The 14,181-nt window shown below is 40.8% G+C and overlaps 1 protein-coding gene across 1 annotated transcript in view; it reads right to left on the bottom strand.

The window, feature by feature from the left end:
* The window catches only part of itga11a (integrin, alpha 11a), a 52,805-nt gene extending 44,581 nt beyond the window's left edge, over nucleotides 1-8,224 (bottom strand). Inside the window, exons 1-2 of the mRNA XM_085458972.1 lie at nucleotides 8,115-8,224; nucleotides 1,596-1,710 (exon numbers count right to left, since the gene is read on the bottom strand). Of these exons, the coding sequence (XP_085315098.1) occupies nucleotides 1,596-1,710; nucleotides 8,115-8,163 (164 nt within the window). The 5' untranslated portion in view covers nucleotides 8,164-8,224. The remainder of the gene's footprint in view (nucleotides 1-1,595; nucleotides 1,711-8,114) is intronic.
* Nucleotides 8,225-14,181: the final 5,957 nt, after the last annotated feature.

Here is a 14,181-nt window from a genome sequence, read left to right as displayed (position 1 = left end):
TAGACAGAACCAGCAGGAGGGAAAAAAGACCATGACACTATAAATAATCATCTTTCAAATAAATAACAGGATTTGAAAGTCTAAACACGAACCTCAAAACCTGAAAATGAACTAAATGTCTGCACTTAGAATGGGTTTATATGCTTTAATAATTGGGGTATATTCAATAATGGGGTATATTTAGAGAGCACATTTTCAGAAACACTTTAGAGAAAGGCTGCAGTGAAGATACGTCATGTAAGAAAAGCATGAACTCCAAAACATCAGTGTATTCTGTGGGAGAGAATACGTCCATTTGGTGTGGTCACAAAAGCATAATAAGGGAATTAATTATAAGAATTATAACGTATAATGTTAAACATGTAAAGCTCTATAGGTCAACATAAAAAATGCGGTCTCACTATTACAATGTTGCAGTTTCTGCTGTCATCATTTAAACAACTGCAGGAGGTTACTGTCAGAAAACTGAAAGGGAGGTCATGGAAAGCCCATCCATCCATCCATCCATTCGCTTCCGCTTATCCTTTTCAGGGTCGCGGGGGGCGCTGGAGCCTATCCCAGCTGTCATAGGGCGAAAGGCGGGGTACACCCTGGACAGGTCGCCAGTCTGTCGCAGGGCCAACACACAGGGACAGACAACCGTTCACACTCACATTCACTCGCACATTCACACCTAGTGGCAATTAGGATTATCCAATTAACCTATCCCCACAAGGTCATGGAAAGCATTTCATAAAATTCGTCACACTCGTTATTTTCTGGTGAAGGACTCTGGAAGCAACTGAAGTCAAGTTTTCTTTTTAAAAAGGACATATAATTATATATCTACATAAACAGAACTAATAGTTGTTGCACACACACATACACAGAAGCAAAACCTGAACATGGCACGGTGCCAGCACAGTGCTGGCTAAAAGATATTTTGGAAATGCCAGAAACTAATTCTGGCCACCACGTGGTGCCAGTTGGCCTAGTGCGCATCAGGAGTTTGTGCTATGAGGTAATATGATGAATGTGAGGTATTCGGTTCAGAGCTACAGCTTGATTTGCAAGCACAAATTACTGGGAGGAAACCACCACAAGAGAGGTGCAGTAGATCACTAGCTTACACAGGGAAAAAATAGAGACATCCCAACATCTTTGCCAAGTCAGCTGTCTCTCAGCTCCACATCTTGTCAGCAAGTATTTTACAGTCATTATTTCCTTGAACTCTTAATCTTAGCAACTGATCACTAAGGTGAAGTTTGACAGTTTTATACCAGGCTAAAAATATGCATTACAGTAGGAGATACTGATATTTTAAATAAAATAAAGGCAGTAAAAATTCTGCAATGCAATAAAAGTAGCCATTGCACCAGCAGAAACCATCATAATGTCAATATATGAGATTTCCACTTGATGAAGATGTATATCACACACAAATAAAGCCAGGCCTCCTGTCACATGGACTAAACTTGACTCGCCATCACTCACCAACAGCTTGATTTGAAAGATATAATATTTGCCAAGCTACAAAACATCAGTAAAGAGAATTTAACATGAAAAAGCTGTAATATTTTGCAAAGACGCCGTGCGTAAATAACATGAGTCCTTACCATTTTTCTCCTCCAGCAGCCACATGTTGCTGAACAGTGTATCCAAACTGTGCTTGTTTAGGGCCTTTAATGATCCTGTATTTCTTTGTGTCGATGTTAAAGCAGTCGTGGAACCCTTTGGAAAAGAAAATACAAGTCTTGTCAGCAGCGATATAAGCAGGACTTTAAATACCATCTCCAATGGAATTAGTTGAATCCAAATAGAACATCTAGATTGTATGGTAAATGTTTGTGCTGAACCTCAGCATCTGGCCTGAATACAACAAAGTGCGGCAAAGTCCTCCTTACTCATCCTCAAAATAATCCCAAGTCTCCTGCTCCAGCCTAAACACAGACTTCCCTCCTAACGAAACAAATATTATTCAGATAAACTGAGCTGTCTCTCATGTTTGACTGACACTTTTCCATTAGACATCTGCAGACCCGGAGGAGTTTTGGTTAAACGTGTGTCAACATGGCCACCAACATAGCACATTTTTTTACTTCCATGGGGCATACTTGACAGACATTGTTTACTTAATACCAGTATGTCAGTCTAAGGTGAAGTAGAAGAAGACAAAATGAAGAGAAGCAATTGAAATTGATATTATAATTAATAGCCGGTGAAATATACTCGGATGCAATCTGAGGGCAGGAAGAATACATGTGCACTCGAGTTTTTCTCACATCTTATAAAAACGTCTTCTGCAAAAGCAGATTTTGCATGTCACTAACTTAACCCATTATATTTTATTAATGCTGACAGTAAGATTTGGCCTTCAAATTTCCATGAAAGAGGAGGATCTTTGTGGAGGTGACGAAACGTTACTTTTGGCAACAAAGAAGGGAAAAAACGTAACTGTAATGCAGCTCTGCTTTCCTCTCAATTCATCTCCCTCGCTTCATCCGTCTTCTGCATAATTTGCTGCCGAGCTCTTTTCCGCTAACTGCTATACTTTATACTGAAGAGACCCTGCTCAGTTTTTTTCGCTCGATTAATATTTCAGCTACTGTAAGTTCAGGACTCACATTTACCTTTGCACTACATGTTACTGATATCCTCAATCCAAAACTACACCGAGTCACGTTTTAGGGAAAAACCATCACCTAAAGAGAAGGACATAGGAGGGAAATTGAATCACGCTTGGGGCTTAATGAGACACAGAGGTTTCCTTAAAATTAAAGTGTTTTCTCACAGCTGGAGCTGCAACACTGAGCTGAGAGCTCAGAAGTCTCATCTTTTAACCACCGCAGACCTCTGTACTTCTTACTTTGTGGCTCTTGTCCTCACACTGTAGGGTTTATTAAGTCTCTCACACTCAAGCAAAAAACCACCACTCACAGTTCATTCCCCATGAATGAGACTCTGGGGTCACATTGAGTCAAGTGAGACGTCTTTTTCTTTGTCTGGGAAATCTTTGATAAATTCAAGTGAAGGAATGTGCAACAAAGCTGGACACATGTTCAATTAAAGTTACTCAATAAGAAACTACAGTTCAAAATTCAAGACAGCTGACTCACAGAGAAAGAGAGGGAGAGAAAACTTGCTGCTGCTGTAACTTAACACTATTTTTAATCTGATGTTGCCATAATGAAAACCTTTCAACATTTGACTGTCAAATGTTTGCACTCTAATTACATTAACTGGTGATTCTAAATTGCTCAAAGGTGTAAATGTGAGCTTGAATGGTTGCCTGCCTTGTTTGTGTTAGCCCTGTAGTGATCTGGTGACCTGTCCTGGGTGTACTTTCACCCTGTGCCAGCTGGGATAGGCTCCAGCACTCCAGCCAATCCTGAAGTGGATAAATGGTTGAGAAAATAGGTCCATGGAATCTTTTCTCTTCACTTGCATCAATGTATCTGTTTATGTGGATGTCCAGCAGCTGATCACATGGTCTAACATCATGTACATTTCTTTGATACACCTCTCAACAAGTGTTCACTGTTCATCACTTTCAAAAAGTAAACTCTGAGATCTTCTTGGGATGTTAGATGGACCTGTTGGGTATTCACGTGTTCAAATTCTTTTTTTTCTTTTTTTTAAAGTATCAAGGTGTTGGTTTGGAAGCAAAATACAAAATTTTGTGGTCACCCAGAGCCTCAGCGCAGCTGTGGCAAGTGTGGCAGGAGTCTGTTTGCTGATTCATAAAGCTGTTTTATTGGCTTACGGACCATTTTAATGAGTGAACTCTTTTATTAAAGCAAATTAGGGAAAACTTTACGTTAGAAACCACTTTGAAGACATCAATTTAAGTGGTCAATATTCTGCCACTGCTCCAAATTTAAAAAGGATAAAGAATAGCATCACAAGTATTGTCAGAATGGTTAAATAACAACTGAATTGCTTGTAATTTATAAAGATGTTCTATATTATAAAAATATTGCATTTTTCTTAAATCATAAATACTGCAGAATTACCACTTTAACATTGCTTAACACAGCAGAACAGATTTTAGTTCTGCTGGTGCTTTGACATGTAGAGGAGAGGCTGGATGTTGAGTCCGAAGACAAATGGCCCCCAAATTGTCTGCATTTCTTAGATAGTGAATATTTGGACATGTTAATAGGTTGTCTAAACACACATGAAACTAAATATTTGCTTTCCCGGTTCCCTATCAAGCATCTGTAAACTGTGGCCAAAACTGACAGTTTGGGGACTGCAGGCAGTTTAAAAAAAATAAACATAAAAAAATAAATAAACTGAGACCACACTTCTACCACAGCTACGCTTGGATTCCCAGCTACACAATGAATAAGTCATTCATATATTTTTTTCAGTCAAGTGACCTCAAGTATCTCATAATGTGATTGGCATCACCGTAGACTGTTTGTTCTGCTTCATGAAAAGTTCTCTTAAAGTGAAAGGCCGTCTCTGCCACGCAAACTCTTCAAGTAAATATTGACACATGTGCCACATTGCTCATTTCCTGTGGCACGAATGGTGCACACGACCAGCTCTTCTTTCACCCTATCCCATAACGTCCCCTTAAAGTTTCTATATAGCTACAAACATATTCAGCAAACAAGGTTGAAAATAAGTCACTGGGATGGAGCCGTGTGGAAATAAATCAGAAGGTGCTGCATCATTTTATAGTTATTTTTGCTTTTTGTTTGGGGGGGGGCTAATTATAAAATAGAACAGAATATTTTCTGTTCTGATATCTGATATCTGGTGAATAAGCAATGCAAGCAATTATTCTCCTTATCTCGGCTGAAGATGAAGCAAGGAATATTACAGCTAATAATCTCACAGTCCTTGTAATAATAATAATAATAATAATAAACTTTATTTATAAAGCACACTTAAAAACCAAGGGTATGCCAAGGTGCTTAACAAGTAAAATAGAGTATAGGAGGAGGATAATAGAAATAGGACCAAAGCAAGTACTAAATATGCAAGCAGATAACTGTCACTAATACATAGGAAAGCAACAGGTACAGAGCAAACAAGAATTTAAATGAGCATAAAAGTGCATGATATAAAATCATAAAAGAAATATTAACTAGAGGGAAAGGCAAGATTGAATAAGTGGGTTTTTAATCGTGATTTGAACAGTGCAATGGAATCAGATGCGCGGAGGTCGAGAGGAAGGGTATTCCACAGTACCGGGGCAGCCAGAGCAAACGCACGGTCACCCCGGGACTTCAGCTGAGATCTGGGTTGGGTCAGAAGTAGTTGAGTGGCAGATCTGAGTGTTCTAGCAGGAGTATGTGGTTTGAGAAGTTCACTAAGATAACTTGGCGCTAATTTATTAATAGTTTTGAAAGTAAGAAGTAATATTTTAAATTGAATACGGTACTTTATGGGCAGCCAATGCAGGCTAGCTACGACAGGGGTAATATGGCAAAATTTCCTGGTACCAGTTAAAAGGCGGGCTGCTGCATTTTGGACTGTTTGCAGTCTAAGAAGAAGAGAAGAGGGAAGACCATAGTACAAGGAGTTACAATAATCCAACCTGGAGGTCACAAAAGCGTGAATAAGCTTCTCCAGGTCCTCATGCGGAATATAATGCCTAGCCTTAGAGATAAGGCGCAGTTGGTGGAAGCTAGATCTCACTACAGCAGACACTTGCTTATCGAGTTTGAGCGAGCTATCCAGCAGTACACCCAAGTTACTGACATAGTCACAAGAAAAACTAGCAAAGGAACCCAGGGCAGCACAGAACAGAGAGAGAAGTGTCAGGGTAAAAAGCATGAGAACTGAGATCATCCAGTTTCCATTTAAAGACACTAAAGTAGCAAAGCAATTTAATATTCTCAGTAATATTAGCAGCTTTTAACGTAAGGTCAGAGTCTTCCTGGGTTTCCTGTGTACCGGTTTCTTTGCCCAGATAAATAAACCTCAGGCCGGTGGCTGCCGGTGTGACTCACATTAGTCTGCTGCTGCTTTTGGCCCAACACCAAGCCGCTGGAGCTCCACCGCAGACCCGCTGATATAGAGCAGCAGTTTGGATGAATTGTGCAAACTGCTGGCTTGGACACATCCTCATATCACACACACACACACACGCATGATACAGCACTGTGACGTCTCCTCTTCTTCGCTGATTTTTAAAAAAATCTATCCTGACAATCAATTCTGATGTGTGTGTGTGTGTGTATGTGGAAACAGCATCCGACTGGTGTTACATGACCAGGAGCGATATCTTTGGCATGGGTCTTTGTATAAAAGTAAATATCAGAAGAAACAGGATGCAATGACTTTCCATTGATCCATTCTGGATTTCCAGTGATCCAATGGTTTCTCTGGAAAGATACACTTCATGGTACTTCACAGTTGACAATGTACTTTCAAAGATTTTGGCGCCTTATTTCACTGTTATCTATGCCAAAGCAAATACTGTGGGAGGCATGGGGTGTGTAAAACCAGATGCTCCAAGCACACAGGAGCCAACTGGGCACTGCTAGGCTGTTAACCTTCTGAGTTGGTAAAAGGCTCAACAGGGATTCAGACTAAATCTCTGTAGCTGAAGGTGGAGCATAAATTGCTATCGGTCAGTATAGCATTAACTAACTGTAACTAAAACATGAGCAGCTTTTAAATACAGATATAATGGATTGAAATGGCTTTTCATTGATAAGTAGGTATCAGCCTGCAGGAATTATAGGTCTTGTCCACTGATAACAAAGGAGGAACTTAAGTAAAATGAAAATCTGTGGAGGGCAATTGAAACAAATTATTTAGCCATTAATTATAGGCAAGATGTGTCTTCAAACCATTAAACCCTGTTACAGTTTCTTGGATGTGGACACACTGAAATGAGGTCATTTTTTCACACAAATACACAGAAAGAAAAATAAACAGTTCATACTGTATATTCTGCTGGCAGAGTGAATCTAAGGGACATGTTTACACCCTTTATACATATATAGAAGTTTCATATTCATCAAATCCAAACCAAATAGACGTATTTAAAGTTATCTTCTTTCAAAAGTCATGTCAGGCCACACACAGTAATCCACAGCCTCTTGCTTGCTTTCCAAAACATCTCCCGCTACATCACATCTTCTGCCGCAGACTCCAGCTACAAGGTCAGTGTCTCTATTACTGTGGCATCAATCCAGAGGTTTGCTCCAGTGAATTCCAAAACTGATACAAATATTTACAATAGACATTTCCTTTTCTCCAATCTTCAGTTTCACATTATTTACCAAACTTGTAAATTAAAGACCAGTTTGTTTCCTCTTCCAAATAGTTTGAAAAGAAGTGAATAATGCCTTTCTGTTGAGGAAAAAACAGGCAAAACATAATGTACAGCCACAGTGACAAGTTGCCCAGAATTTTATGGAAATGTGGCTGCATTGTGACTATACTGAGCTCAAAACGTAACCATACAGAAATCTCCAGCCCTGCATCGGTTACTGAAGCTTCTACAGGCCATTTAAAGGATGCGGTTGATTTAATTAGCTTTACTAAACATTGGGACTGTATATTACTTTAGACGATAATCATAATAAAGGTCTGGCTTTGAAAAGTACATGCATTTGATGCATGTCATCCTGTTTCTTTCACCCTGTCTGGATGTGGTGCTGCTAAAGTGATTACACTGGTAATTGACCACATTTCTGGCTGAGCACCACTAGTTCTCCAGTCTCTGTAAAGTTGACACTGAAAAGATGGCACGAGTTTTAAGAACATGCCTGCTTCCAGTGTGACACAGAGCTTCTTTGTGGACCTTTAAGAGACAGCGTATCTTTCAGTAAAGCAAATGACCTTTGCCTTGCAGTTTCTTGATACTCATGTGCACAAATAGCCTTTCATCCACTGAAGATACTCAAATCTCGCTGCTTTAGTACAAAGCACACAGATTTGCAAATACAATATCATAATACTAACAAAATAAGTCATCTAATGTAGTAAAAAGAGAAAACCTCTTTATTTTAGAAATGTTTCCTGCTGCTCAATTGAGACACAGTACGATTAAATAAGCATCGTATTTCTATTATTTTAAAGCTACATGAGGAAAAGCGGTTAGATCCACACATTAGTCTGATAGAAGCACACATATATAGTTACAACAATAAACTACTTTCACTCACCCAGCTGCTGGCTGTAGATCCAAAGCAGGAGAAAGCTGTAGTACTCCATATGGTCTGCGGTGCAAGCGTGCCTCAATGTGATGGTGTACGAGTGATGACTGCTGTGAGGGTGTAAGTGGTGGGCTGAGGCACGCACGGTTAAAGATCCCACTCTGATTGACTCGGAGTTAAAGTGCTGCCTATATCTCGGGGAAGTAGGAGGGGACTGTCGAAGAAGAAGGAGGTACACAAACAGCAGGGCAGGGATTCTCCGTCTCTCACAAACTCATTCAGCTCTGTTTGGCCTGACAAACGCTTTTGAAATGATTTAACTTGAGTTTTCAGTAGAGGACTTTTGAATGTGGGTTTTTATCATAGCATACATTTGGAGATTTGAGGTGTTAAGGTGAAAAGGAGATACACACATCTAGTTTCCGAACATATATTAAAAAAAACAATAACCGGTCATATTTTTAGAGTTAACTTGATTTCCAAAAGATTCTTTGGAAATAGCGTAAATCAGCAGCAGCAGCACCTTTCCTTTTCTCAATACAAGACTAAATGTGCTTCTTTCAGACTCGACAGCACAAATGCTATCATCATGGCACAACCACAAACTGACAGGTATATTAACAGTGGCAAGTAATTGCGGGGTTGGTATGTTACCTCATGTGCTCTCACTTGAACCATGTTCAAATGCAGAATGTAGACTGATCTAATTTTTGCAGTAAGGCAGATTTTGTGTACATTAGCTTTCATGAAATCACTCTGTGGTCACCTGGTAGATTTCCATGTCGAGCCCCGAAGAGTTTATGTTTCCACACAGCTAAACTGTATTCTAAATAAAGGGAACATAGTTTCTGCCAGGTCCAAACTGTTTTATGGCATTTTACAAATGTAAGCTCATCAATATGCGGTAAATTTGTTATATATATTCTTCATTTCCTTCTGGTGCTTTACTGGCAACCCATCCTAAATAAAGTGGAACAGTGCACATGACCCTGGTGACCCAGAAAATAGAGGAGAGATTTTATTATAACCCAAACCCAAAGATTTTATTTTCTTAAACATATCTAAGTAGTGTTGCTAGCAAACTTTCCCAAGTGTTACCTTTTGAGGCTCCTGGATTGACAAGGTGGAAGCTTTCCAACTCCTAGCCATGAGCTTGTAGTCAAAGCACAGTCAGTTCAGATTGCGAGCAATTAGGCAATAAAGTTGCTGCTACAGACACATTTTACTTGTTAAAATAAATCTGATCCAGCAAGAGGTTTCTTCAGTGCTCAAAACACCTCATTTAGCGGGTGTCCAGGAGGCTTTCTAGACAGGTGCCCAGAAACCCAAAAGGAGCCAGCTCTACTCTGAGCTGTTTGTGGGACCAGATGTCCTTTGGAGGAAGCTCATATTTGCTCCTTATATCCACAGTGTAATTTTTCCTCTCACTAAATGCAGCTAGCAAGCTGCAATTTGTTCAGAACGCTGCTGCAAAGCTTTTGACCAAGTCCTCCAAGTACTCCCATGTCACACCCCTGCTGATTCAGCTGCACTGGCTCCCTATTAAACTCAGAATCGACTAAAAACTCATCTTTTGCTTTTGGTTGATTTTTATTTTATGTTTTAGCTTCTTTGAAGCACTTTGTGATTTTTATCCTGGAAGGTGCTATATAAAGAAAATGTTACTTTTACATTTTTTAATAGCAGCTATAGATCAGGTTAGGAACTTGGATCAACAACTAATTTTGGGCTAGGCTCTCTTTTACTACCATTAACAAGCTGATTGTCTCCCGCTTCAATTCTTGCCCTACTAGTGAACAATATCCTGTGGTGCATTAGATAAAAGGTTAGCAGACCATCTGGTCTTAATGCTGTTGGAGCTGTGGTCCATGGTTACTGCTTTTGGCCGCACCACCAACAACTTGAAGGCGACCAAGTTGGCCACTGTGTGTGGATACAAAGAATAAAAATGTTTCACTTCATTGCATAAAGTTAACTAACACGTGTTAGAATTTACACTTACAGAATAACAGTTTTACCAAGAGTAACATATAAATAAAAAAAAGTAAAATAAAACTCTTAGCAAAGGCAACAGCTGTTCTGCATATCTTTCCAGCACAACGCATGCACTATCTTCAAAAGTCAAATGGTCCATGTGAGACTGTGAAATCCTGGACAAACTCACCATGGAATTAATCCAAGCTGACTTGTTTATATTTCTAGATTCGACACGTATCCTGTGAGCTGTTGTCTATTTAAAAATCTGGGAAACGCACATCTATGATTCTAACAGACACCTCCTCTTAGTTTGCAATCACAGTCCCTTTCCTTTTCAACACAGAGCAGCCACAGTTCACACAAATCAAGCCAGCGAGTTGCACTCAAAACCGCTTTAACCAAAGCTTTAAAAAATAAAAAAGAATCAAGACTTGCTTTCATTAAGGGTGCTTAAAAGCTCATTGGACTTATTCCTCCTTCATCACTTCTTTTCAGTAGGCTGCTGGCTGCCTTGCTTCTTTGAAGTCAGGAAATTAAGCCCTTGCCTACTGTGGCACTGCCTGTGTGGATGTGTGTCCGCATAGCATTGCTGATATACATCTTAAAATTACACCAAGACTAGGTGAGTGAAGGTAAGTGATATTCCATGGTCCACATAGTCCACATGTCTGGATTTGATGGTGTGGACTTTCACTCAAACCTACACTGACATGCGATTGTGCTTCCTGCTGGGATTGTACTGTTTTAAAGGACAAACGGGTTACAGCAGCTTACGTTGTGAGCATGCAGTAAATTCTTCATGCAGACTACCAAAATAAAAGTACAAATTCCTCCTCCATCATAGAAATGATTTTCCATATTGGTGGTAAAATTAAAATTGTACAGAGGTTTGGCAGTCAATGTAACATAAAAAAAAGCTAAACATAAAAAGTTTCATAACATGAATTGTTTTATTCAGTATCGTGGGTAAAACTCACAGCTCAAGAATCTCCCACTGTCAGCTTGTAAGACAAATGATATAGAGAGGAACCTGCAATTATTGGTGCTCTGAATGGAGGCTGTGTGCCAGTGGCGTTTAAGGACTTGGACTTATTTTGTCAGTGTTTCAAGTCCAGGGGGTTGCGAGCATGTTTTACTGCTTACCAAAGCTGCCATGAGGATTTTTAACTCCCTGTCTGTAGGGGAATGTTAGGGTTAGGAGGAGCAGATGTGAACTTAACAGAGTGTGAAAAATTAGGTTTGAAAATCCTATTCTTTTTACCATATATGCCACACAGAGTCCTGCTGTGAAGTGCAGCCTGAAATCAATATTGAACAGAAGCTGCACTTACCTCAGCTTTTCAGGGCACCCCACCACAACTGCAAGAAATTACCTCAATCACCCCTGGATTATCTGCTTGTGTGTGATATATGGCTGGCTCCTCAGGCTATAATGGAACAAGTCCTATGGGACCAGACTTAAAGAGCCAACCATTCTCAAGGTTCAGGTTGGGTGCATGCCTCGTGCGGATACCCAACATGTATCACCTATCATAATGTTGTCAAATTCGAGACCTCCAAGGTTGGCTTCTGGGGCCTTCTTTCAACTGATTCTGTCTGTGACGTCAGCGGTTCAGTTAAGTATTAGTTCAGCGGCCAAGGTCAGAGTTGATTGAGAGAGATTTTTCTTTATGACTGTTCCCACAAACATCTTCAAATATGATTTCTGGTTTTTTTTTTCATTACTGACCAGAAAAACGCCGGAGAGGGATTTTTGACAGATTTGGACATTACAGTTTTGACTGGCAGCACTTTAAAGCCGCATTAACAGATGTTTGACCACAGGGTGGCAGAAAAAACACCCAATCAAGTCAGTTAAAGTCAACATAATCTTCCCAGCATCTTAACTTACAATAGGTGTCATCACCCATAGTAAGTTCAACAACCCAACAACTTAAAGACCCAGTGAGTCTTATTGTGAAAACAAAAACACAAAAACTAGTGCTGTCAGCGTTAATCTGGTTGGAGCTGCACGGTGTCAGCGCGGTTAGGTCAGTAATGCGTTAGCGTCATCCAGCCCCACTGACAGGGCGATCCGCGCTAACTCGCTAAGGGAGATTTGCCGCGTTAATGCGGTTATGGCGTTACCGTCATTTTAACCAGATTAACGCTGACAGCACTAAAAAAACCCATATCTAACTCCTTGGCTTCTTTTTTATTTCTGTCTCTCTGTCTCAGCGGATGGATTTTGCAAAGTACATGAGATCTGATGGAAGAAGACAATGCAAGTGAGTGTTTAAGTGAATCAAAAAAACGAAACATGTTCAGATTCTCAGATTTGGGCATGAACTTCGGCCCACTAGCGACAGCGGAAGTTCTTTATGTTGTTCTCAGAAGCTGTTGAGGCCTGAGGCATTTCTTGGAAATCACTCTTGAAACAATCACCTGTATGTACTGAGAGTTACTGTCCACAGGGATGTTACTTTCCATAAATCATGGCCAAGTAAGTCAGGAGCAAGATAAAACAATGAATGCAATACAACCCACACTCAAACTCCTCTAAGGACCTTTTTTTAAACATGTTGCTGCTCCAGCAGCTGGTTTTCGGGCCAGATCATCGGCTACAGGGACAGCAGGGAGAGATCACTGCACAGATCCAGCGAGTAGCCCTGGATAAACCATTAACCTGGAAAAATGTTTCGGAAGAGCCACTCTGCCAAATAATATGTGGTGTAGCATACAGGAACCAAACAAGACTCAACACTTTTCACACGTAATTATTTACTTTTAATTAAATGAAGAATAGATTCAACATGTGTACATTAAAGGCAATTTGAAGGTATTTACACTTGTTTATTTTTCACCCTGAATAAATGGCAGTAAAGCGTTATATTGAAACATTTTTTAACAAATGCATCCTATTTTCATTCAAACAAATTATTAATCATTTTAATATTCATTTTCTATTGAAGCCATTAAATGTGGATCTGTAGCTTTTTTGTATTGATCTGTTAAACATTAAATGATGTTGCAGAGTTGTGGTCAAAGGGAAAAGCTGCTATAGAAACAAGACATTCAGTTTCTGGATATCCAATCTAGTAATGACTGAATAAAGGAGGTCTCTGTTTCAACAGACCCCATAGAAAAAACCCTGGATTAACGGAGATGTTCGCGCGGCACTGGCGGCACGGAGCACCGCCTTTGCCTCCGCGAACACATCGGACTACAAACACGCACATTACCAACTCCGGAAGACGATCAAAGCAGCCAAACGTGAGTACAGGGACAGGGTGGAGCAACAGTTTGACAACCCTCGGAGTATGTGGCAGGGACTAAACACGATCACAGACTTTAGAGGGAAACCCAGCACACCGCAGACCACGGCCTCTCTGTGTGAGGATCTAAACGTATTCTACGCTAGATTCGACACAGCGAACACCATGAGACCGGACAGTGTGCGCACCGCGGATGACGTCAGTGCGCACACTGTGTCTGAGGAGGATGTGCGGAGGTGCTTCAGGAAGGTGAACGCACGCAAATCTACTGGTCCGGACGGGATTCCCGGCCGCGTCCTCAAGTCATGCGCGGCTCAGCTGGCTGGAGTGTTCACGCACATCTTCAACCTTTCCCTCTCTCTGTCTGTAGTCCCAGCCTGCTTCAAAATGGCCACCATCGTCCCTGTACCCAAATCCTCCACCATCTCCTCATTGAACGACTGGCGACCTGTAGCCCTGACCCCCATCGTAAGCAAATGCTTCGAGAAGCTGGTCAGGGACTTCATCTGCTCTGCACTACCCGACTCACTGGACCCTCTACAGTTCGCATACCGCCACAACAGGTCCACTGATGATGCCATAGCCCTGACACTACATACTGCCCTGTCACACCTGGAGAAGAGAGACACGTATGTGAGAATGCTGTTTGTAGATTACAGCTCAGCATTCAATACCATCGTTCCCTCGAAGCTGGACAGGAAACTGCAGGATCTAGGACTGAGCAGCTCCCTCTGCAGCTGGATCCTTAGCTTCCTGTCTGACAGACGCCAAGTGGTCAGACTGGGCAGCATCACCTCATCCCCCATCACACTGAACACTGGTGCCCCACAGGGGTGTGTACTGAG

This window comes from Copadichromis virginalis, linkage group LG1 (assembly GCF_057382275.1).
Source record: "Copadichromis virginalis isolate Kocher_CV1m ecotype Utaka linkage group LG1, C_Virginalis_male_GT1.1, whole genome shotgun sequence".
Classification (NCBI taxonomy): Eukaryota; Metazoa; Chordata; class Actinopteri; order Cichliformes; family Cichlidae; genus Copadichromis; species Copadichromis virginalis.
The sequence above is the reverse complement of the archived record's forward strand: the minus strand, read 5'-3'. Positions and strand labels throughout refer to the sequence as shown.